The sequence below is a fragment of the Mya arenaria genome, chromosome 8 (genome assembly GCF_026914265.1).
Source record: "Mya arenaria isolate MELC-2E11 chromosome 8, ASM2691426v1".
Lineage (NCBI taxonomy): Eukaryota > Metazoa > Mollusca > Bivalvia > Myida > Myidae > Mya > Mya arenaria.
The window spans coordinates 5148458-5175128 of NC_069129.1; the positions used below are offsets into that span (position 1 = coordinate 5148458).

At 37.4% G+C, this 26671-nt stretch overlaps 1 protein-coding gene across 1 annotated transcript in view; it reads right to left on the reverse strand.

Annotated features, from left to right (window-relative positions):
• Window positions 1-229: 229 nt before the first annotated feature.
• LOC128243019 (ATP-dependent RNA helicase DDX1-like) overlaps window positions 230-26671 on the reverse strand; it is a 50222-nt gene continuing 23780 nt past the window's right edge. The window contains exons 11-23 of the mRNA XM_052960484.1: window positions 25932-25992; window positions 22922-23020; window positions 14494-14634; window positions 13984-14058; window positions 12160-12271; window positions 10365-10511; window positions 6752-6825; window positions 6344-6416; window positions 4574-4646; window positions 4325-4367; window positions 3493-3591; window positions 2049-2169; window positions 230-796 (exon numbers count right to left, since the gene is read on the reverse strand). Of these exons, the coding sequence (XP_052816444.1) occupies window positions 672-796; window positions 2049-2169; window positions 3493-3591; window positions 4325-4367; window positions 4574-4646; window positions 6344-6416; window positions 6752-6825; window positions 10365-10511; window positions 12160-12271; window positions 13984-14058; window positions 14494-14634; window positions 22922-23020; window positions 25932-25992 (1243 nt within the window). The 3' untranslated portion in view covers window positions 230-671. The remainder of the gene's footprint in view (window positions 797-2048; window positions 2170-3492; window positions 3592-4324; window positions 4368-4573; window positions 4647-6343; window positions 6417-6751; window positions 6826-10364; window positions 10512-12159; window positions 12272-13983; window positions 14059-14493; window positions 14635-22921; window positions 23021-25931; window positions 25993-26671) is intronic.

The window sequence follows — 26671 nt, forward strand, 5'->3', positions numbered from 1 at the left end:
ATGCGCATACATATATCAACATTTGTTGAAGTGCTCCAGCCGTCAGTATCTTAGTTATAAAACTGCTAGTGATTTGCCTCACTTCATTTTACCATGCAAACATAAAGTGCATTTTACAAAACCATGAGTGAGTCCCCTAAATAGTTATTGCACGCAACAAACACCTCTATGCAAAAGAATGGTTATAATTCTTCAATCTGATATTAAAAAATACAAAATACAAATAAAATCGTGTTCTTGCTTTATTACTACTAATAGGCTTCATACAACTTTTTCATCTCCAAAAGCAAAAGTAATGGCAAAAAATAATGGTGATAAATTAAACAAACCCTGAAAATAAAACCTCCACAATCAATAAACTCAAATTGCAACAGAAATTGGATATCTAAACCAAACGAAAACAGCGTCATTTATGACAATTTCACAGCTCAATGCATTGCCATATTATCAGAGGATTTGTGTCACATTTTGCAACAGTCAGTTATTTCCTTAGAAAGTGAATCTCAACAACACTTTTTGCTGTCATGCAAAGATGTGTCACGAACCTTCTTTTACACCAACAAACACTCGCGGTGACGCACTGTATAACGTACATTAGCTACAAAGCCTTTGTACACGCCAATAGTTGTACACCATAGCACAAGCATTTCCATACTTAAAAGGCTGCAGTCTTATCTCACACAGAATTTCTTCTTGTACTTGAGGTCAATAAAGGAAGTCTGCACTCTTTTTTCCAGTTTGGCCAGTTCCATGACAGCAGGGGCCAGTGTCTCTACATGACCCTTGTATCCACTCCCTGTAATATCGAAGAAAGACCTCAACAAGGAGACAGAGTTTGAAAAAAGAATTTCATCACATGTTAACAAATGTGAACACAGTAAAGTACTATGGCAGGTACATTTCGTGATATGTACTGGGCTTAAGGTCTAAAACTGTTTAATTTTGAACACATAGACCACTGTTTAATTTTGAACACATAGACCAACTAAGATAATCTTACTTTCCATTCCTCATTTCTGTCATGTAGTTACTACCAGACAAATTGCATAAGTAAATATATAAGAGCAATTAAAAGAACATTGATAATCCTCAGAATAATAAATCTTCCAACTGTAAATTTGCCAAAAGACATCTACGCTAATTAAATCCAAAACTAATTACTATGCAAAGAACTAGGAACAGCAGTCTCCTGGCAACAGTAAACATGAGGTTGTTTGTATTATAATGTTTGTTTTTTTTCAAGAGGGATATATCACATAGGGTCACATACCAATCAACTGCTCTTAAAGAAACCAAAATGAGCGTTATTTTAAATAAATTCCTGGTACACGGAATACAATATTCCGTACAGTTACGAAATTACTTAAATCAATCCTATAAAGTATGGTTGAATTAGGCTAAGCTGTTCCTGAGAACAAGTTATTTACAGCAAAAGTTGATGGTATAAGGAGATGGCCAACATAAAAAGGATACACAGATGGGAAAACTAACATTGAGCGCATGTGTGGTAAAACACAAGACACATGCAAGCAACGTCAATGATCTTCATTTTTATTTTAGTCAATCAAGGGTCATAACTCCAAAACCATGAAAACCAATCATGTGGGCTCCGCTCTCTTGCGATTTCTCACTGACAACAAGTCATCGTGTAACAGGTTTCAATTGAATACATGGGTGGAGTTCAAATTTTTCAAAAATAATTGGAGCCAGGGCAATGACAGGGTCTCCAGCCCCATGAACCTCTTGTAGTTTAGCTTTGTATAACACATTCCAAAGCATGGTTAGGTGTACAGTAAAGGGTCATAACTACAACAATTATGACTGCATCATGTGTCTGCATGGCTACTCAATCATGTATTATCACTGGAAAAATAGCACCAATTTTGCACCAAAAATTGTGTACCAAGTTTCATATGAATATTGTAAATGTTTTTTTTAAGTCATGAATACCAGGTATTTAAGATTAAAAGATTCAAAGGATGCCTTGGCCATGATAACACCGTAACTATTTCTTGAAAAACTGAGAAACTAAAAACCATTTTACTTACCGGCCCCTGCTCGTTTCTGTCCGTAAGTGACCTTTCCATCGAACTCATTGATGGGGACCTTCATTTCCGGTTCCACCTTGTCGATGGTGATATCAAGATGCTCCTCCACATCACTTAAAAGCTGGAACACAAAAAGGACATATTCAAGGTAATATAATATATAAACTATAGTTAGTTGTATATTAAAGTAGTTTAATGTGCAGTATCCTACAAAACAGTATTCCCCATTGCCGCGTATTACTGTCATCTATGACTACAACAGAGAGATTCAAGTTGAATCCAACTTCAGACAGTTCTTATTATTATCAAAGTGTATGTCGTCTGTCGCTTTTCTGATTGTCTTTCAACAATATTTATTATATCAGTGCCATGTCATCAACTTACAATTTGAATACTTATCCTGTCTGATGTGTATTTTGAGGTTTTAGGGTTAACCTGTGGTTCATTGTACCATATACATATCTCACCTGTGGTTCATTGTACCATATACATATCTCACCTGTGGTTCATTGTACCATGAACAGATCTCACCTGTGGTTCATTGTATTATATACATATCTCACCTGTGGTTCATTGTACAATATACATATCTCACCTGTGGTTCATTGTACCATATACAGATCTCACCTGTGGTTCATTGTATTATATACATATCTCACCTGTGGTTCATTGTACCATATACATATCTCACCTGTGGTTCATTGTACCATATACATATCTCACCTGTGGTTCATTGTACCATGAACAGATCTCACCTGTGGTTCATTGTACAATATACAGATCTCACCTGTGGTTCATTGTACAATATACAGATCTCACCTGTGGTTCATTGTACCATGAACAGATTTCGCCTGTGGTTCATTGTATCATATACATATCTCACCTGTGGTTCATTGTACCATATAAAAATCTCACCTGTGGTTCATTGTACCATAAACAGATCTCACCTGTGGTTCATTGTACCATATACATATCTCACCTGTGGTTTGATCTCACCTGTGGTTCATTGTACCATATACAGATCTCACCTGTGGTTCATTGTATCATATACATATCTCACCTGTGGTTCATTGTACCATATACATATCTCACCTGTGGTTCATTGTATTATATACATATCTCACCTGTGGTTCATTGTATTATATACATATCTCACCTGTGGTTCATTGTACCATGAACAGATCTCACCTGTGGTTCATTGTATTATATACATATCTCACCTGTGGTTCATTGTACTATATACAGATCTCACCTGTGGTTCATTGTACCATATACAGATCTCACCTGTCGTTCATTGTATTATATACATATCTCACCTGTGGTTCATTGTACTATATACAGATCTCACCTGTGGTTCATTGTACCATATACAGATCTTACCTGTCGTTCATTGTACCATATACAGATCTCACCTGTGGTTCATTGTATCATATACAGATCTCACCTGTGGTTCATTGTACCATATACAGCATCCTCCACGGTCTGTCAATTTTGTGTTGTAACATCCCCGGCCTCTGTTTGTGCAGTTAGAATGGTACCACACCTGTACAAAGTAAAGTGACCTTTTTAAAACCAGAGCACCTCGAAGGTTTTTTCAGTAAAAAACAAGCAAGAAAGCAAGAGTTATGGGTCTTGTTGTATATGTGCATATTGGTAACCAACATGTATTCAAAGTTTCACTTAACTCTTCAACAGATTTTGAGTGCTGGTCTAATTAAAGTTTTGCATGCCAATAAAGCAGAAGCTGACAACACGAGCAAGGCTTCGATAATAACTGATCTTATACAGACAAACTAATAATGATAATTTAGCACTTAATAATAAAGAGTCCTGAGTTGAGGTGCATTTATGGACATTTTCAGAATAGAAAACATGTGGTAATCAAAGAAGAAAAGCAGAATTATTATAATATAACCACTAGCATAACTGATCTTAAAATTTTGCGTTGAAACCACAAACCAATACTTCAGAAGTCTCTTTGGTAAGAATAAAATCAGTGATATATGTAAATTATATCAATAAAGGTGCCACTTTGTTTAAGTTCATATACATTTTCTGGCTCAGACGGATATAGAAGTGAAACTTTAATGGCAGAATCACATTAAAAATACAGATAAACAAAAATAGGTTAATGTCTGCAATCATTCACCACCGAGAAATAGTTGTAATGACCTAAATAGTAATATAAAGCAGATAAATGAATTACCGGTGAGCCGGATTAATCAAAACTAAAAACATTTAATACTATATAGTTTGTTTATGGAGAGTGAAATTACCTTTTCTTTTACTGCTGCAACCAGGGAAAACGCTAGACCCATTCTGCAAGTGAAAATGTGTTTTGAGACGAAAATCAAAGATTGTATAACACTGATTAAAAGTCTTTATTGGGACATACTGTGAACATAATTTGCATTAGACGGCACACTAGTTTTAATGACACCATAACATTTCCATTACAGGGTTATTTTATGATGTTACAGCCAAATCGAATACTGTTACGGTACTAAATGAATGTATTATAAAACCTTTCTGCACGCCCAACGCGCCCAATTCGATGGATGTAGTTCTGTTTCTCATCGGGTAATGTCACATTAATCACTGTAAAATAAACAAATAAATTTGTCTACGAAGGGATTTTTATTAGAAAACAAGCTTTGACATAAGTAAGATGAATGATGGTATTAGTGCTTTGATAATTGGAAAATAGGTCATGTGGATATGAGAATGGGAATGAGAACTAGATTGCTTTTTTGAAAAGTGCTTGTCTCCCCCATTAAGTGGTCTTATAGACCATGTATATGAGACATAATCAATGATGGACATGAAATTTGTACTTCTGGACAAGAAACAACAAACATAGGGGGCATCTACTGGTCATGACCAACCTGAATACCACGTATAAAGTTCCTGGATTCCAAGTATGAAGATCCTGGGTCTAAGCGACGAAAAAATTGTTTTTTTTATCTGAAGGTCACAGTGATCTCGACCTACTGACTTCAAATTCAATAGGCGTTATCTACTGATCAAGACCAACTAGCAAACAATGTATGAAGTTCCTGGGCCCAAGTGTTTTTTAGTTATTCAGCAGAAACTGTTAATTTACCTCGAGAAAGTCACTGTGACCTTTCACCTACTGACCTGAAAATCAGAAGGGTCATCTACTAGTCATGACCAACTGGGATACCAAGTATGATGTTCCTGGGTGCAAACGGTCTTTAGTTAATGAGTGGAAACCATTTTTTTAACTCACGGCCAGGGTCACTGCAACCTATAAAGCTGCCTAGTGATCCCCAAATCAATTTGGGTCATCTATTAGTTAAGACGAACTGGGATACCAAGTAGAAAGTTCCTTCAAGCGTTTTTTAGTTGTCCTTTGGTATTGAACCGGAAAACATTTTTTCACCTCACAGTCACCTGGACCATGACCTTAACCTACTGATCTGAAAATCATTAGGGGTTATGTAATGGTCATGACTTACTACTGACCATACTAGGTATGAAGTTCCTAGAAACAAAGGATCTTCGGTTAGTGATAGGAACTGTTTTTTTCATCTCAAGGCCACTGCGACCTTGACCTTTAACATACTGATCTTAAAATCAAAAGGGGTCATGATCAACCTGAGTATACTGTATGAAGTTTCTGGTTCTTAGTGTTCTCAAGTAATTAAGCGGAAACAAAGACTGACTGACTGACGGACACATCTGCTGAGGTATTAAATCACATGCCAGGAGACAGACATAAATATATATAAATCAAAGACAGTGTTTCTTCACCATTTTGGGCCTTGGGCCAGGACCTTCCTGATGGGGAAAAATGTGTAATTTTAACCAAATTGGGATTTGAAATTTTACCTAGAAATGAACAAGAATAATACAGTTTGTTTCTTTTAAAAGTACACCAATTCATAACATGGTTTGGGGGTCCAATTTTTTAAGGAAATAAAAAATAAATGAAAGTGGTCAGGAAAAATACAAAGTGAGTAAAAAAATGACAATTAAAATAAAAAAAACAGTTACGGAAACGACATGGTCTCTATATATTGTATTTCAACTTTGATGTCACCAGCTAAACTTAAAATGTGGCTTCAATAAACAAAAGCGCTGTGAAACAAATGCCAGCACCTTCTGTAATAAATATTTTCAGTTGAACAAGGGGCATTACTCAACAATAATTAAAGCTGTGTTATTGGCTTTACTAAAAATATGCACAACCACGCTTACACAGATGATGACACTATTTCGGAAGTTTAGAATAATGTTAAATGCAATAGTATTCATATGATAGCTGTACACACCAAAGGGAACCCCTGATACATCTATGCCTCTGGCAGCAACATCTGTACAAATCAAGAACTTCACTTTGCCATCCTTCAAAAAATGTACAAGAAAGATGTCAGAAAGTGCATCTTCATTACATTCAATAATTCCGTAACATCAAAACATTTTTAACACGGTGGTGGAAAAAATGTATGGTAAAAACATTTCAACAAAATTCAATGATTTTAATGAGGATCATTTTTTTTAGTTATTGGATATTTTCTACACTAGCTAGGATTGTTTCAGCTTAATAAGGAAATAGGTTGATTAAAACTTTCTGCCAGAATATCTGATTAGATTTTAAAGAGGCAAATTAGTTGTATATGTATTTTAAAATTGATTTACTACTGATTGAGCTGTCATTCTACAGGAATAGGTATGAATACCTTAAACTTCTGTAGATTGTCCTTCCTTTCTTGGGGTTTCCGGTCACCATGGAGACAAACACACGAAAACTTTCCTGAAATAGTAATACATCTAAAATTACAAATGATTACTTAAACTACCTGCCTATAATAATTCAATATATTAACAAGAATTCTTTAAATCGGATATATGTTTCCTATCATTGTCGTACAAAATTAAGTAGATATATATTGATAGGGTCATAGCCAATAAAAAATGAGACTTTTTTGAAAATTTGAAAGTCAATACAATTGAGGGCGGCGCTTATCCATTGTGTAATCTTGGAATCAATTATGGCTACGTGGCTGTACACTTAAACAAGAGCTGTTGTAAGACAGTGCGCTCGACTACGCCACTTTGACTGAGAAGTGAATACAATAACAATGTAATATGTGCCTGTCAAAAGCAATAAAACAATCAAATTAAAAAGTGAACAAGAATCGCGATGTGACAAAACCGGGATTTTAATGATTGGCAGAAGAGATTCAGTTTTAATTGCTTTCTTCTATTTTTTGTAACAGTGACCTTGATCTTAAGCCTTCCCCAAACACAATCCCATGGAAGTCCTCCATAAACTCTTCCTACATATCAAATTTAGTCACAGTATGTCAACAATAACTAAAACAGTAATCTATTTTTAGTAACAGTGACCTTGACCCTAGGACCAAAAGGCAATCCAAGGAAAGCACTGCATAAACTTGTCCTATATACCAAGTTTGGTCACACTATGTCAACCCTTATTCAAGTTATTCAGTACTAACCATATTTCTATTTTTAGCGACAGTGACTTTGACCTAGACCATAACTCTCGGGGTCCAAAACACAATCTCAGGAAAGGGCTCTATAAACTCTTCCTATATACCAAGTTTGGTCACAATATGTAGACCCTTACTTAAGTTATTCAATACCAACCCCTTTTCTATTACCGTATTTTCTCGACTATAAGGCGATTCGCTTATAAGACGGCCCCCTAACTTTGCCCATGAAATCTGGTGCTTTTTGTTTCGACTCGCTTATAAGACGGGGTCAATTTTTAAGCAAATCTAAAATGCTAAAATTCTTCCTAATGTGTAAAAATGTTCAAGCTCAACGGACAATTATCGACTTTCGCGGTAACTGTTTTTGTTTTACTCAAAGAAAATTGCGGTTAACTGTGAGCTCTCTATTTGGAGGTAGGTTAAAAATGAGTACATAAGTTTGCAGGACAGGTCGTTACTTATCGGAATTGTAATAATTCATCAATAACAACATATGTATGTTTTAGTGTGTTTTTTATTGAAGACACTAATGAAGTTCTTCGGCAAAATAAATGGCTTCAATAACATAACTGCGAAAAGCCGAGGCATGAATAGGTGTTTGTTTAGCAATAATGCTTTAGGCAATATTGTCCCTTGATTGGCGACGAACATAAAGGATTCATATTCGCATTGTCATTTGGCGACGAACATAAAGGATTCATATTCGCATTGTCATTTGTTTGCTTAATCAAATTGACAGTTAGGTACCTACATCATATTAAGATTCCAATTTATTGATTTGATATATCTGTCAAACTAATTATACTGACACGCGCCATAAGAAAAAATGCAGAAATAACGGTACACTGTGTGACGTCAGAGCACGCGCGGTGAAGAGATTTCGTGTTGTTGTTTACTTAATTGCCCCATACTTGTATCAGCAGACGATATACTGGATAGACGAATATCCAATGTAAAATTTTACTGATTTTGACATGAATCTTTTTTTAATATTTTATCGACCCCCTTATAAGACGGGTCCCCTACTTTGGGGGTAAAAATCGGGACCCAATTTCCCCGTCTTATAGTCGAGAAAATACGGTAATAGTAACCTTGACCTTGATCCTAGGGGCCTCAAACAAATTGTCATAAAAGGTCTCCATAAACTCTTCGTATATACCAAGTTTGGTCTCTTTATGTCAAACCTAGCTAAAATTATTTGATACATAAGGTGACTTTGAGGCCCTTCCACCAGCCCGCCCAAACAATGACGCAAGTCATTCAAATAACTTGTTTTCCCTTTATGAAAATGTGGTTAAGATTATAACAAGAGATGTTTGTCAAACATTATGCCCCCCCCTGAGCGCCATGTTGTCAAGATTATATGGACAATTGAATGAAATATGCATGGACCGAAATGACAGCTGATTTGTCACTGACATGAGATGCCGTTGAGGCAGTTTTAAGATTATGACCATTCAAAGTGTGAGGATTGAATGTGTTATGACCATGACCTTTGACTATGACCTAAAAATACATGCTGGTCACCAAAAACCAAAAGTTTAAGGGCCATGGTTGCAGGCATTGACAAATTATCACACAGACAGGCTTTTTTGTTCAAGGTCACTGTGACCCTGACCTTTGCCCAGATGACCCCTAAAATCATAAGGGGTCATCTACAGGTCAGACACAACTCCAAATCAAGTTTGAGGGCCATGGGTGCAGGCATCGTTGAGTTATCACTCGAAACATTTTCGCATTCAAGGTCACTGTGAACTTGACCTTTGACCCGATGACTCCTAAAATCAATAAAGGTCATCTACTGGTCAGGCCCAACCTCCAAGTCAAGTATGAGGGCCATGGGTGCAGGCATTGTCGAGTTATCACTCCGTCAACCTTTTACCATTCAATGTCACTGTGACCTTGACCTACGGCCCGTGACCCCCAAAAACAATAGGGGTCATCTACTGGCCAGGCCCAACTTCCATATCAAGTTTGATGACTACAGGTCTAGGCATTGTTGAGTAATCACTCGGACAAGCTTTAAAATTCTTTCACCATTAAAGGTTACTGTGACCTTGACCTTTGACCTGATTAGCCCTAAAATCAATAGGGGTCATCTACTGGTCAGGCCCAACCTTCAGGTCAAGTTTGATGACCATACTTCCAGGAATTGTTGAGTTATCACTCTGACAAGCTTTGGTCTACCGACGGACCAACCGACGGACCAACCGACCGACTGACTGACCTACCGACCAACATGTGCAAAGCAATATACCTTTCTTCTTCAAAGGGGGGCATAAAAATGTGCCTGTCAAAAGAAATTAAAAGAAAACTTACAAAAAAAAGTTCAAAAAAAAAATTCAATCAAGGGCCATAATTTGTATTTAGGGTTAAAATGGAGTTATGTTCCTTGTTGTAAGACGGTCGTCAATAATTCTGCGAAGTATTAAGTGCATTGAATGAAGGGTATGGAAGTTAAAATGAAGATATGTTCCTTATTGTAAGATGGTCATCAATAATTCTGCGAAGTATTAAGTGCATTGAATGAAGGGTAGAGATATATAGAAGATTTTTATTAAAATCCCAACTTGCCCTAAAACTTTAACCTGTCCTAAAACTTTAACCTAAGTCAATCAGGGGCCATAACTTGTATTAAGGATAATATGGAGTTATGTAACCTCATTGTGTGATGATCCTGAACAACTGTGTGAAGTATTAAGTCAATTGAATGAAGGGTATATCAATAAATATCCCAGTTTGGTAGTTTAAAATTGGATAACAAATACCAAGTTGGAGAGTACAATGAGTGTGACAACGTGCAGGTGGCATAAAAATATTCAACTATTGCAATTACCTTGTCCCCTTTGTCTGAGATATTTTTCCATGTTGTCACAGTCAATTTTTGTCCGACAGAAGATAAGTGCCCGGTCCATATTGTGTTCCTCTATTGCTTTGACTGTATATTCGCCCTTAAGAATCTTTACTGCCTCTGAGTAGGTCTCTAAAACAAACAAGAATACATTGAGAGAGGGCATATGATATTGATTATAATACATGGCAACATTCCTTCCATTTTGATGTAGAAGTTCTTTTAAATACATATTTTATTGCACTTTTAATGTATTCATGTAACTTTTAGCATGACAAGATTTTTCTTGGCAATAATTCTAAGGTTGCAAAATCTCAAACCAAAAACATTGCCCTACATGCAAAGTGAACAACTTTTCTATAAATTGGTTAACTAACACTTTTCTGGAATGAAAATAGCAAAAACATTTCAAAACTTATGAAATCATCCCTGTTTACATTAGTAATTCATGTGCAACACTTCTGCTGACATTTTATGATAATATCTTTTAATTTACAAGAGATATTGTAACTTTCAAATGGTAGCCCACACAATCAAAAGTGACATTTCTTGAGCTTAGCGGATTTTGAATAAAATTCAATACCAATAAAAACAGTCTTTGAAAATATAAATGGAGTAGACAGTAGCTGAACATCAGTGCAAACAAAATGAAAAAAGTTTGCAATTGCTATTGAGTTGGAAGTCATAATGCATGCATTAATCTTTTAGATTTTAACTGACTCACATTTAATTTAATGCAAATGCAATGAGGAATTTATTAGCTCCATAAGAGTTTGGAAGGAAAAGAGTTTTAAATGTAACTGAAAAAATAACAATATTGATCACAGATGACATGGAAAGTTTCATTGAGCTTACATTAACTCATGATATTATTTTAGGAGTTCTCTTTTATTTTCAACTGAAAGGTATGTGATATTATATACACATACTTTGATACCTTATTTTGTTCAAACTACTACTCCAGTGCTTAGGAAAGATAAAACATAAGGTAAAAATATTCATCTTATTAAAGGAAAACACTTTATGTACACCAGGAACTATCGAATGGTATGCCATCTCCATCATTGAGTTTGATTTGATTTTCTATATTTATAAAGACATCTTCAAATGTATTGAAACAACTGACCAATTGGAAAAGTTGTTAAATGTATTGCCATCTAAACAGTACTATAATTAATGACAACAATCTTTCTTCTACTGAGACTTCTGTTTTAGTACTTATAATTAACGACAGCATTCTTTCTGGTATTGAGACTTGTGTTTCAGAACTAATAATTAATGATAATAATCTTTATTCTTTTGAGACTTGTGTTTAAGTACTTATATTTAATGAAAACAATCTTTTTTTTACTGGGACTTGTGTTTTATTGTCAAGACTCATTAATTGTGCTTAAACAAAATAGAAATCTCTGTAGAAATTCAAGATATCTTCCAGATTCAAAGTCTAGACACAACATGTTATTAATGTGAATTGTGATTAAATTTTACCTCTAAATAGAACACAATAAGAAATTAGCAATTGTGTGTTAAATGCAATCTCATTTCAAATGATGCCATTAATTTTATTCTGTAATGCCATTTGACTAACTTTCATGTGAATCTTTAATCATCTGGATCATTTAATTGTTTTTGCCAAAAAAAAAAAGCTTTAAAGAATGTTAAAGGTGCATCTCCCACCCCTGTTACCAAACTCCACAATCTTATTGGATGCTGCTGTCTTCATGATTTGCACTTTAAGATGATACCCTGACTGGTTCACACATATCTTAAGATTGATTACCCTGAGTGGTTCCATGGGGCTGTATTTTGTCCTCAGAATGTACCCCATCAGTCTCTACGTGCTGGCGCAGATCTTTCCACCGAGTGTCTTTCAATGGGTCAACCATGCAAACCTGAAATAGTTTACACAGAAGCCAATAACAAACCATTCTCTTTGCACAGAAGCCAATAACAAGCCATTCTCTTAAGACTTAAAGTACATACATAATTGTTCGGAGATCTAGATAATGATAAAATGCCATCTAGTTCAACAGATTATGCACTAACTTATATGCCTATATTCGGGAAGAGATAACATAAAACTAAAGGATATGCCAGAACCAATGATGTTTGACCTAAAGTGTGAATTATATAAAAGAAAATGGGTCTTGCTCATGCCACATACAACAAGTTAGTGTATGATCTTTGAGATTGGTTCTGTGCATAGCACATGTACTCATTACGTACCGAAGACATGTGCCAAGTTATTGTAAAATCTACCTATGAATGACAAATATGATAATAGAAAAAGCAGAAGGACAGTCACAGGAATTGCTGGGTGGACTGCATGGTTATGTTCACCTCCAGGGACTTCAGGGGTATAAACTGTGCATGACCAGAAAACAGCACAAAAATAAAACCCTTCTCTCAGCATTAATGCATCAACCCATAATGATTTGCCTACAATTGTGACCTTGAATTTTGAAGTAGTGTCAATGACCTTCCACACGTCATATCACATTTATGTACCAAACACATATGCCTATTTATTTTAACATTCAAGAAATTTTGAGGAAGGGATCCGAGTCTTGCAAGCCACGCGTTCTCTTATGTACCGAACACATACGCCAAGCAATTTTAAATCCCTAAAGCATGAAAACATTACAACCTGGGCACGACCAACTGTATTATATCTATGTGCAAATATGCAGCATTCCAAAATGATAAAATCTTGAACTTTGACAAAGGCTTCTGGGTATTGCATGCGACACATCAGCTTTAGTAGCAAACACAGTTGCCAAGTAATTTTCAGATTCCTCCCTGCATGACCAAAGAACAGCATGGGACACGGAAAACTGGACAGACAGATTGACAGTGTGTTTTTCCAGGGCATAAATAAGAATTAAGTGGTTGTTTATATGATTTAGACTTAAATGCATGATGACCTAATGCTAGACATGACAAGGATATAAATGTATGTGTCCACTGACAGTCATTTAACCTTCATTCACTATTTGTTTTTTGCCATTTTAACAACAATGGGTTTAACTCACTCTCTAGCCACAGGACTCGTTATTTGTCAACCCATTACCAACACCATTTTGTAACCTTAAAATGTTATTCGTGCTGATTGCTTATAAGTCATATGCATTATTAACTCCACAGCTACACAATTTCATCTGTGTTCATGACTTATCAGAAACTTATATCAGACTTCATTTAAAACAGTGATGTCCTGTATTTGGTACAGAAAAACGGTCATTGGTCTACTTGCATTATATAACAGAATGGCAATGGTTAATAAGGCTAAAAATAGCTTACATCGTGATGGACCGTCTCTTGCACAGAGAAACTGGCAGAGTAATGGTCATTGGTCTACTTACACACTGTTTCTTGCACAGAGAAAGGGCCGTTGGTCTACTTACACAGTGATGTACCGTCTCTGGCATATAGACACGGTCGTTGGTCTACTTAGACAGTGATGTACCGTCTCTGGCATATAGACACGGTCATTGGTCTACTTAGACAGTGATGTACCGTCTCTGGCATATAGACATGGTCATTGGTCTACTTAGACAGTGATGTACCGTCTCTGGCATATAGACACGGTCATTGGTCTACTTACACAGTGATGTACCGTCTCTGGTACAGAGTCTTGGCCTTTCAGATCAATCCATGTTGGGAAATACATGAGTCTCTCCTGAAATGTAATTGAACAGTGATATTGGGTCTTAATTAGAACCATTAGGATTGACAAAAAGAGAATATGCATTCAAAACGTTTTTGTATTGTTTTGACTTTTTTCTGCCAATAATCTTGTTGGGAAACTTTGGCCAAGCTGTATTCATCCACAAAGACTAACATAGGTTTAAACACCACTAAAGCATTCACTACCATGTAAATGTTCAACAAATATTAACACATGGAATGAGCTAATTTATGAATAAAGTAATTTAAACTTAAAGCTTTCTACTAACTTGATGCGAACTAAATAAACATCACTAAAACATTCATGGTAGGTGCTCCTATGTCAAAGACATTAACACATGCAATTCATGATTGCAGTTATTCAAAGCTTTTTAGTAACATGATGCTTGTATAAAGTTCATACAATTAATTGAAAAAGATAACCTACAGCCATCTTCTTGACGTCGAATGAGTGGAGAGTTGCGGAGCACACAACCATCTGAAGACGTTTGCCATCATTGGTCACCTTTGGTATCTGTGCGTGGAGCCGGTTTATAAGATCGCCGTACCCTTGACTCAGCAAACCATCCTAAAAATGTACAAGATAACATCTATTAGCTTGAAGGTTTCCTACTCTCCATAGTGTTTGCATCAGTTTTTCAACAAGTTTGGAATTTCAGTAATATCTAATAAACCATCCATTCAAATGACATGATACTTCAGAGTTGTTTAGGGTCATAAAGCAATAAAGTTACACAGCTTCAAAATGACCCTCAATTCAAATAATGGCCCTATTTGACCAAGGAAATTTGATAATAAGTTTTGACAGCAATTTGGGACTGTTGGTCTAATCTCTTTATGATCCTCAAAACAAATTAATGGCCCCTGATGGACTTTTAAAGTTAGTTTCATTTTTTTTTGGTGAGTTGGTTCTTTCAATTATTTCTTTAATATTGTTATGGTAATTTATGTAATACATCACCTGAGTGTTTAGGGCCCGGATCAACTGAACCTTGTGTCCTTAATGAACTTACAACCTTTTCTGGCTGAGAGGTTGAGAACATTTTTCAAGGATACACCTTGATGGCCTGTTTAGATCAGATAGATGAATATTTCAAACAACTTATACAGTGTAGTTATTATACAGAGTTATGGCTATTGATTTGTCAAAACTCAACCCAAGTTTCTTTTGCATCATTACCAAACTTGATCACAATATTTATGACCATAATATCTTGACCGAGTTAGATTAACAGCCAGAATACACTTTCCAATCTGTTCTCTAAGATTGCAGTACACCCTCTTACTCATTTGAGCAACAATCAGATTGTAGAGTAAGGACCCTTGTTTGGTCAACTCTTGACAGCATTAATTTTTTCCTCTTCCAGTAAAACTTTTTCTTTCCATTATTCTATTGGTCAGCATAAAAAATTGTGCACCTTCGACTTCATTAAGTTTTTGTCTAATGAGAGTTGTGGCCCTTGACATAGAAAACAATGGTCTAAAAAAATTAGCACCAAATTTATTGCAGCTATACTCATGCAACTTTATAGGGACTTTTGTCAGAATGTGCAGATGTGTACCTGCCATTAATTTCACATTTCACTATGTGTGCATCATCACAGGGTGTCTGTTGGGAATCATCATGACTGTGATTGCTCTAGGTATTTTTTTTATTATTTTTCAAAAAGAGGGTGCTGTAAGCAGACTTTTCATTTGTTTTTGTCTTAGTACGATTTAACATTTACCGGATGTCAGTTTAATGATGCTGTGGTATAAATAAAACATTATCTCAAATCCCTGATTTCCCTCAAGGAAGCCAAATAGTGAAACAAGTGTTAGAAGTTCTAAGGAATATTCATTTGCAATTGTTTTCTGTCATTATGTTCTCTGATAATACAAGGGGGCTAAGGTTTATGTGCCATTTAAACACAATGGCATCAAGTTTCCTTTCAATCAAAGACTATTTTCTCATTTCCTAAATGGCTAGTGGCTGCTTGTAATGTTTTATCTGTTTGCACATTGGATTTTCTTGCAGAAAATGTCGCTTTAACTCTACCAAGTTGCAGAATATGTCAATCTTGTAGAAATGTCTAAGCCCAGAATTTCTCAGACTTAATGCCTCATACAGAATATCATACTTGCATATCTTTAACATTCTTGATACAATACTTATATCTCAAATAAAGTATAATAATTGAAGGTTTGTCATATTCGCAGGCTTATATATATTATATTTCAAAATTTGACTGACTATACACCCAGATAGAGGTATCTATGGATAATTTTTAAAACGCATGTGCTCACGTTAAATTTTGCCATTCCTGTGTCAAGGTTTCCTCTGGAGCTGTTTAACACTTCCTTGATAACTCTAGTTCTATTTGTTATCAGTAACATGACCTTAAGTATTCTATTCCGGGATTTCGCTTAATCAAGAATGACAGCAAAGTCTTGTCAATGCCATCCGGATGTAGATTTATGATGCTTGTGTGACTATTGTTTATGACCAATGTTGAGACAGTTCTGAGCTGTGTTGCATTTCGTGTACCCTTGGGACTTATATAAGTTGCAACTGCATATATTCCTACAGGGAATAACTGATACATGTTGTAGGTATGTTAACTGTGACAGGATGGTATTGATAAGTTAGGGTTATAGCCAGCCATTAAAAACACATAGGCTGTACCTGTCTATGAACCTTTATAAGGAACTGTACAAACAGGAAGGGAAGATCTGAGACAGCATGGATCGTTGGATAATTATAAAGTGCCCAGTTAAAAAATAAAATAAATCAGGTGTTAGTGATATATCACTTGTATAGAAGAAGACGAAGTCAAGGTATGTCAGACTTCACTTTAGTTTAGGACATGGTTATGAAGGCCATAGAGTCATACGTCCTGCTGAACAATATTTCTTTAGTGGGAAGCTTTAAAATCAGGCCATCGGGCTGAAGATTTAACTCTGTCGAAATATTCAGCTGTGACACTGTGACCAAGTTTGGCAAACATTGGTTTACAAATAATTAGTGAATGGACACAACGCTCAAGATAAGATCTATCAATGAATGAGTATGGTAATTTCAAACCTAGATGTATTCAACTACATATGTTATTTTGCAACAGGTGTTTTGCCTTATTATTTAAATCAATGTTACAGGGGTATAGAAATGGGACGGTTGCTGGTAAAATAATCCGGTTACTTTAGCATTTTCACCCGGCTAATTTCCCCACATCAACAAAAATAAAATCTGTTTGTTTTTGTCATGTTTTTTTTCTGTTAACATCTATTCAAAACCCTGATTGTTGGTATTGTTTATTTTGGTTGCCACGCGTTCCGAATACAATAACATTAGCTCGATACATGACCTCATTAGTCGAATCCCCCTCTGGGGAAGTATTGAAGTTAATGATTCGTTAAGCAATGGAGGGTGAAAAAAAAAGAATATTTTTTCCAGTGTAGTAAGTTTGCAACATGACCGTGTCTGGCCTTCTGTTAGTTCTAAAATAATACCATTTTGGCAACAGTCCTTTTTGTAGACGCGTGTTACCCAGAGGTAAAAAAAATGAGACAAGCTTGCGGTGATGTCACTGCTAAAATAATCCATTATTTTGATGAATTTTACATATACGATGGGTGAAATTTTGTACGCTTTCAACGTCACAAAGTGTCCAGATATTTTTCTTTGGGTTTTTAAAAATAAGTTAGCTGCATGTAAAATATCTAGAGGCACAGTATATGAAGTTTGATATTTAATTTTCAAAGGTTCAGATTGATTCAGTGGCTGAAAGTATATAATTGGTAGAGAAGAAATTACATATATTATTTGGAGGGAATTGCTAGCAAATGGCAAGGCATGTGGTCTGCAATGTTATAATATTATCCTGAATCTGAATTTGACAGTAATTTTGTTCATTAGTTATAGCCCTCACTGGTGGTAGTGGTGGGGGTATATAGTAATAAGATTCAGTATCACATCCAAGTATATTCATGTTACAAAATAAACATGCACCAGAAAACTATAATTTTTTGTTAAAAAGGCTTAAATTCACCTACATGGGGAATTGCCCTGTTGACCCTGACTGGGGGAGGACACCCAGACTCCCCACGCTTACTTTTGGGATATTCCCTGCTTCTTAAATTAATTCCGACACCCCTGAATGTAACAAGCTGGTTGAGACACATTAAAACATCTGCCTCTATTTGAAACTCTTTTGATTAATTACTTTTTTCAGATGAGTTTGTGGACTGTAAGTATTGTATATTACTCATCAAGCGTTTAGATTACTTATATAAGCAGGAGATGCTTGATATTCCTTTCCAAGCACGTAAATGACAAGTGACTAAATGATTAGGTGAACCACGTTCTCTCACAATTGTAATAACCAGCATTTTTAATGCGTTTTTATACGATTGAATATAATCTTAATTTGCATGTTCTGTGATTACACTGCATTTCTGGATATATAGGCAAGTATGACGCTAATGGCAACACGATCCCTATGACATTCCACATAAAAAGCTACACTACTGGCACTGCCAATCAACTCTCCTTGTGTTTTTCAGATGAAATCCTGTAACTTTTCTGTGGTAAACATGTCACCGATTGCCTTGTTCGGAGAATGGCAGCTTACAAGAATTGGAAGGTAAGGTTTTTCATTAGATTTCTCTGGAAAAAAGTTTCTAAAAATATCCATAAATCTTGTGATAATTTCCTTTGGAAGATTTCTGTAAAAAGATAGCTAATTGGACACATGCTGGGGGTTAAGAGATATTTAAAACCTGTTTTTCAATAATTCAACCACAATTTCTCCCAATTACCAGAAAATGAACATGGCAAACTGACGACAAAAAGACCAGAGATCACTTCGTGAAATAATTGAGGAAAGTTAATGATCTCTTTTAAATGTGGTTTGTAACAGTTTAACTTATTTTTTTTTTCATTTCATTTTCAAATAAATTAATCAAGCTTAGAAACAAACATTAAACTGTTCATTATTGTAAACAGAAAACTTTAAATTAGCTCAGTTGGTGCCTTAATTAAATGCCTTTTAAAGTCATAAAAAGGGTGTTCTGTACAAAAGCAGGCTTTGTGTAACTCAACAAAGCCGAGTTTTCTATGATACCATATTTAAATGGACATAAATTATCAATGGCCATTTCACAAACAGCACAGAACAAGCAAAGGCCAGCACTTGGCAAGCAACAGCAGAACAAGTAAAGGCCAGCACTTGGCAAGCAACAGCAGAAAAAGCATAGGCCAGTGCTTGACAAACAACAGCAGAACAAGCATAGGCCAGTGCTTGGCAAACAACAGCAGAACAAGCTTAGGCCAGTGCTTGGCAAACAACAGCAGAACAAGCATAGGCCAGTGCTTGACAAACAACAGCAGAACATGCATAGGCCAGTGCTTGGCAAACAACAGCAGAAAAAACACTGGCAAGTGCTTGTCAAACAACAGCAGAACTAGCATAGGCCAGTGCTTGACAAACAACAGCAGAACAAGCCTAGGCCAGTGCATGGCAAACAACAGCAGAACAGGCATAGGCCAGTGCTTGACAAACAACAGCAGAAAAAACATTGGCAAGTGCTTGTCAAACAACAGCAGAACAAGCATCGGCCAGTGATTGGCAAACGACAGCAGAACAAGCTTAGGCCAGTGATTGGCAAACGACAGCAGAACAAGCTTAGGCCAGTGTTTGGCAAACGACAGCAGAACAAGCATAGGCCAGTGCTTGACAAACAACAGCAGAACAAGCTTAGGCCAGTGGTTGTCAAACAACAGCAGAACAAGCATAGGCCAGTGCTTGGCAAACGACAGCAGAACAAGCTTGGGCCAGTGATTGGCAAACGACAGCAGAACAAGCTTAGGCCAGTGATTGTCAAACAACAGCAGAACAAGCTTAGGCCAGTGCTTGACAAACAACAGCAGAACAAGCTTAGGCCAGTGCTTGACAAACAACAGCAGAACAAGCTTAGGCCAGTGATTGGCAAACGACAGCAGAACAAGCTTAGGCCAGTGATTGACAAACAACAGCAGAACAAGCTTAGGCCAGTGATTGTCAAACAACAGCAGAACAAGCATAGGCCAGTGCTTGGCAAACAACAGCAGAACAAGCTTAGGCCAGTGATTGGCAAACGACAGCAGAACAAGCTTAGGCCAGTGATTGTCAAACAACAGCAGAACAAGCATAGGCCAGTGCTTGACAAACAACAGCAGAACAAGCTTAGGCCAGTGCTTGACAAACAACAGCAGAACAAGCATAGGCCAGTGCTTGGCAAACAACAGCAGAACAGGCATAGGCCAGTGCTTGACAAACAACAGCAGAAAAAACATTGGCAAGTGCTTGTCAAACAACAGCAGAACAAGCATAGGCCAGTGATTGACAAACAACAGCAGAACAAGCTTAGGCCAGTGCTTGACAAACAACAGCAGAACAGGCATAGGCCAGTGCTTGACAAACAACAGCAGAAAAAAACCATTGGCAAGTGCTTGTCAAACAACAGCAGAACAAGCATAGGCCAGTGATTGGCAAACGACAGCAGAACAAGCTTAGGCCAGTGATTGGCAAACGACAGCAGAACAAGCTTAGGCCAGTGATTGTCAAACAACAGCAGAACAAGCATAGGCCAGTGCTTGACAAACAACAGCAGAACAAGCTTAGGCCAGTGCTTGACAAACAACAGCAGAACAAGCATAGGCCAGTGCTTGGCAAACAACAGCAGAACAGGCATAGGTCAGTGCTTGACAAACAACAGCAGAAAAAACATTGGCAAGTGCTTGTCAAACAACAGCAGAACAAGCATAGGCCAGTGATTGGCAAACGACAGCAGAACAAGCTTAGGCAAGTGATTGGCAAACGACAGCAGAACAAGCTTAGGCCAGTGCTTGGCAAACGACAGCAGAACAAGCATAGGCCAGTGATTGGCAAACAACAGCAGAAAAAACATTGGCAAGTGCTTGTCAAACAACAGCAGAACAAGCATAGGCCAGTGATTGGCAAACGACAGCAGAACTAGCATAGGCCAGTGCTTGACAAACAACAGCAGAACAAGCCTAGGCCAGTGCATGGCAAACAACAGCAGAACAGGCATTAGGCCAGTGCTTGACAAACAACAGCAGAAAAAACATTGGCAAGTGCTTGTCAAACAACAGCAGAACAAGCATAGGCCAGTGCTTGACAAACAACAGCAGAAAAAACATTGGCAAGTGCTTGTCAAACAACAACAGAACATGCATAGGCCAGTGCTTGGCAAACGACAGCAGAAAAAACATTGGCAAGTGATTGGCAAACGACAGCAGAACAAGCTTAGGCCAGTGCTTGACAAACAACAGCAGAACAAGCTTAGGCCAGTGCTTGACAAACAACAGCAGAACAAGCCTAGGCCAGTGCTTGACAAACGACAGCAGAACAAGCCTAGGCCAGTGCTTGACAAACGACAGCAGAACAAGCTTAGGCCAGTGCTTGGCAAACGACAGCAGAACAAGCTTAGGCCAGTGATTGGCAAACGACAGCAGAACAAGCTTAGGCCAGTGCTTGGCAAACGACAGCAGAACAAGCTTAGGCCAGTGATTGGCAAACGACAGCGGAACAAGCTTAGGCCAGTGCTTGGCAAACGACAGCAGAACAAGCTTAGGCCAGTGCTTGGCAAACAACAGCAAAACAAGCTTAGGCCAGTGATTGGCAAACGACAGCAGAACAAGCTTAGGCCTGTGATTGGCAAACAACAGCAGAAGAAGCTTAGGCCAGTGCTTGGCAGTTTATTCAAGGGACATACATTGACAAATATTTTAGCCTTACTTATCACAGTTGCTATACATATGGGTATTATCATAGAGGACATGTGTACCAAGTTTAATGTTCCTATCCTCGACAGTTCTTCAGTTGTGGCCAATTTTTTTTATTTTGCATGAGCAGTCGACAACAAGAGTATTTCAATACCTGAAAAACACCCGACATGCTTAATACCAGGTTTCCCGATTTTTTGTGCAAATAAGATATACCAAGAGATGTTTGTCAAACATAATTTCACCTGAGCGCTACTTTCTAAGAAACATTTCAAACATTGAATAAAGGTGTTTTGAGAAGAAATATATTGATTATTGATGGTTTCACAATTTCTTCAGAAAGAAGAAGACAAACATTTCGACCTGACATCTGGTCAAGGCCAACCTATGACTGAATTTGCATGGTCCTATAATGTACATTTTTTCTTAAGTTACTGTGCAGAGAAAGTTTTCAGCAGACTGTTGACTGACCATGATCTTTAATCTAAAATCAAGAGAGGTCTTCCTACTGGCCTTAAAACAACAGGTGCAAACAAATTTTCATAAGACTGCAACCTTGACATTTCCTAGGCCAAATTGTTCTTTGTTCAAGTTTTTTGACGACAGTTATCATAAAATTGTTGACCATGATCTTGACCTTTGACCTACTGACTTCAAAAACCAATATAGGTCAACTACTTATCAAAGGCAACCTACAAGTTTCAGGGTCGCAGATTATTGTATGGACAAAGCATTTATAAGATTGTTGATCCTGACCCTGTCTGCTGACACCTCAAAGTTTTATAACAAAGGAGTCTGAGCTATTCGTAGAGGGCAACCTGCCATTCCATTGTCCGAGGTCAACATCCACTCTCAATTATTCACAAAGTTTTCATAAGATTGATGACCATGAACGTTGACCTCAAAACAACAGGTCAACTACTCATGAAGGGCAACTTTACATTAATGTTAAATGGTCCTACTTCCAAAGAAATCACAGACAAGACTGACCAACCATCTGACCTATGATCATTAGAAAAACATAAAAGGAGGCATCAATATCAGATACTTTAGTTAATTTTTATAATAAAAAGTAAATTAAGCAACTAACAGCTTCATCCAGAACGAAGAATCTGCAGGCTGAGAGCAATAGTTTTCCAGTGGAAATCAAGTCCTCCAAGCGTCCCGGTGTCCCACACACAATATCCACCTGCGAATATATTATTATGTTTCATCTTACTCAATATAATACAGACATTCAAAAAATGCCACACTATTAGCTGATTGTATCGAACTTTGATAAGTGGAGTTTTTCCAGGGTACCACACAACTCAGACTACATACTCACGCAACACCATGCCAGCAAGAGTGAGTTGGCAATTATTTTTTTATTTAAAAAACAACAACTTAGAGAACAATATGATGTCTATAACTGGAATCCTTCTTTGAATTGTGAAAGAGAGTTTAACATGAAAGTATTTCAGTAAGGTCAATGTCAAGTAATTATACAACTGAAACAAGAGCTGTCACAGTATGTGACGAATGCCCCCGAATGTGACATTGACCTATGAACAAGGTCAGTACATGAAAAGTTAAAGATCATATGGCAAGTTATTTTAAATTGCCTCTGAACATAAACAAGAGATGTTTGTCAAACATTATGCCCCCTGAGCGCCAAGTTGCCAGAAATATTTGGACAATTGAATGAAATATGCATGGACTGAAATGACAGCTGATTTGTCATTGGATGCATATGAGGCAGGTCATCTACTGGTCATACCTAATCTTCATGTCAAGTTTGATGACCATAGGTCCGGGAATTGTTGAGTTATCACTCGGACAAGCTTTGGTCTTCCAACAGACTGACCGACATGTGCAAAGCAATTATATAACCCCTCTGCTTCGAAGGGGGGCATAATTAAACTAGATGTTCACTGAAAACTGATACTTCAACTCATGCATTTAGTGACATATAAATTTCTACTGTCTACTATATAAGAAAATAAAATATGGACAATCAGAAAACCTTTTTTCAGCTTACAGTCACACTGACCTTGACCTTTGACCCACTGACCTCAAAATCAATAGGGTTCATCTGCTGGTCATGACCAATAAGCCTACCTAGTATGAGGTCCCTGGGTCAAAGCGTTCTCAAGTTATTGATCGGAAACCGTTTTTCATGTTAAGGTCACACTGACCTTGACCTTTGACCCACTGACCTCAAAATCAATAGGGTTCATCTGCTGGTCATGACCAATACACCTACCAAGTATGAGGTTCCTGGGTCAAAGCGTTCTCAAGTTATTGATCGGAAACCGTTTTTCATGTAAAGGTCACACTGACCTTGACCTTTGACCCACTGACCTCAAAATCAATAGGGTTCATCTGCTGGTGATGACCAATACACATACCAAGTATGAGGTCCCTCGGTCAAAGCGTTCTCAAGTTATTGATCGGAAACCATTTGGTATTCCGACCGACCGACCGACAGACAGACAGACCGACCGACCGACCGACCGACCGACATGTGCAAAACAATATACCCCACTTTTTTCAAAAGGGGGCATAAAAATACCACCCATACTTGACAACCTACATTCTTATGTCCTTATATTCAGCATTCCATTGTGAATATACACAAAGTGTATCTTTCACCTTAGAGGTAGGGACATGGGTCTTGCAGGTGACACGTCGTCTTGGTATGTCGAACACATGTGGCAAGTAATTTAAAATCTGTCCATACAAGAAAAAGTTACAACCCAGACATAACAACAAATACTCTGTATCCTTATATGCAGCACTCCATTGTGAATAAACACTAAGTGTGACCTTGACTAAAGAAATAGGGACACGGATCTTGCACGCGACACATCGTCTTTGTATGCCGAACACATGTGGCAAGTTATTTTAAAATCTGTCCATACAAGAGAAAGTTACAGCCCGGACACGACAACCTATACTCTATGTCATTGTATGCAGCATTCCATTGTGAATAAACACTAAGTGTGACCTTGACCTTAGAGGTAGGGACACGGTTCTTGCACGCGACACGTCGTCTTGGTATGTTGAACACATGTGGCAAGTTATTTTAAAATCAGTCCATACAAGGGAAAGTTACAGCCCAGACACGACAACCTATACTTTATGTCCTTATATGCAGCATTCCATTGTGAATAAACACAAAGTGTGACCTGGACCTAAGAAATAGGGACACGGGTCTTGCACCCGACACATCGTCTTGGTAATTCAAACACATGTGCCAAGTTATTTTATAATCTGTCCATACAAGGGAAAGTTACAGCCCGGATACGACAACCTATACTCTATGTCATTATATGCAGCACTCATTGTAAATAAACACCTTAGTGTGACCTTGACCTTAGAGGTAGGGACACGGTTCTTGCAAGCGACACGTCGTCTTGGTATGCCGAACACATGTGGCAAGTTATTTTAAAATCAGTCCATACAAGGGAAAGTTACAGCCCGGACACGACAACCTATACTCTATGTCCTTATATGCAGCATGCCATTCTGAATAAACACTAAGTGTGACCTTGACCTTAGAGGTAGGGACACGGGTCTTGCACGCGACACGTCGTCTTGGTATGCCAAACACATGTGGCAATTTATTTTAAAATCTGTCCATACATGGGAAAGTTACAGCCCGGACACGACAACCTATACTCTATGTCCTTATATGCAGCATTCCATTGTGAATAAACACCTAAGTGTGACCTTGACCTTAGAGGTAGGGACACAGTTCTTGCACGCGACACGTCATCTTGGTATGCCGAACACATGTGGCAAGTTATTTTAAAATCTGTCCATACAAGGGAAAGTTACAGCCCGACACGACAACTTATACTCTATGTCCTTATATGCAGCATTCCATTGGGAATAAACACCTAAGTGTGACCTTGACCTTAGAGGTAGGGACACGGTTCTTGCACGCGACACGTCATCTTGGTATGCCGAACACATGTGGCAAGTTATTTTAAAATCTGTCCATTCTGAGTTATTGAGTCGGACAGACGGACGGACGGACGGACGAATGGACATACGGACGGACGGTGCGATTTTAATATGCCCACCTTCGGGGGGCATAAAAACAAGACATATACCCCTTTAGTGAGTACATCCACCTGGTCTTTCACATTTACCCCTCCAACAATCAGCAGCTCCCTGCAAAAAATGTTACAAGGAACATCACTTAGTGTTAGTGTGTTTAAGGTATAGGTTAATGGGAATGTTGGATCCAGTATAATTTCCCTTTCATTTGAAAGGGTTTGATGTCAAGAGAGAGTATAAAAAAAGTTTTTGGGGGGCCAATAAAGATTGCAAAATCATTCATGTATAATATCAGTTGAAACAAAGAATAACATTATAAACTGCAATAACTGAAATCTGTGTTATGTTCTCTTGGTCATTTAGCCGGCTGCAAATTAGTAATCACTGTTTAAGTATGCAAACTATCATATTATGTTTACTGAAGTTTAGATGCTGTTGTTTTTTGTTATGAACCAAGCTGATGTGGCCAAAGAACTTATTAATGCTTGGCTCAAAATAAGCAAGGAAAAACTACCAGCTTAATCTATAGAGTGAATCTTTAATCTTGAAATGCTGTTCTTCCATTTGAAAACTCTAAATGCTTTGCATTAAGATCACAAATCAAGACAAATTAACATAAAGACAGGAGAAGGCCATAAAAATGCATCACTGCAGAATTAATAGTCTGAGATGTTCCACACACACATACGAAATCACGGCCCATGAATATTTCCCCTCACGAGGAGTGATTATACCTCGTGTGACATGATTTTAGAGGCCACATTAAGGCTGTAATTTACCAGAGGATTTATTA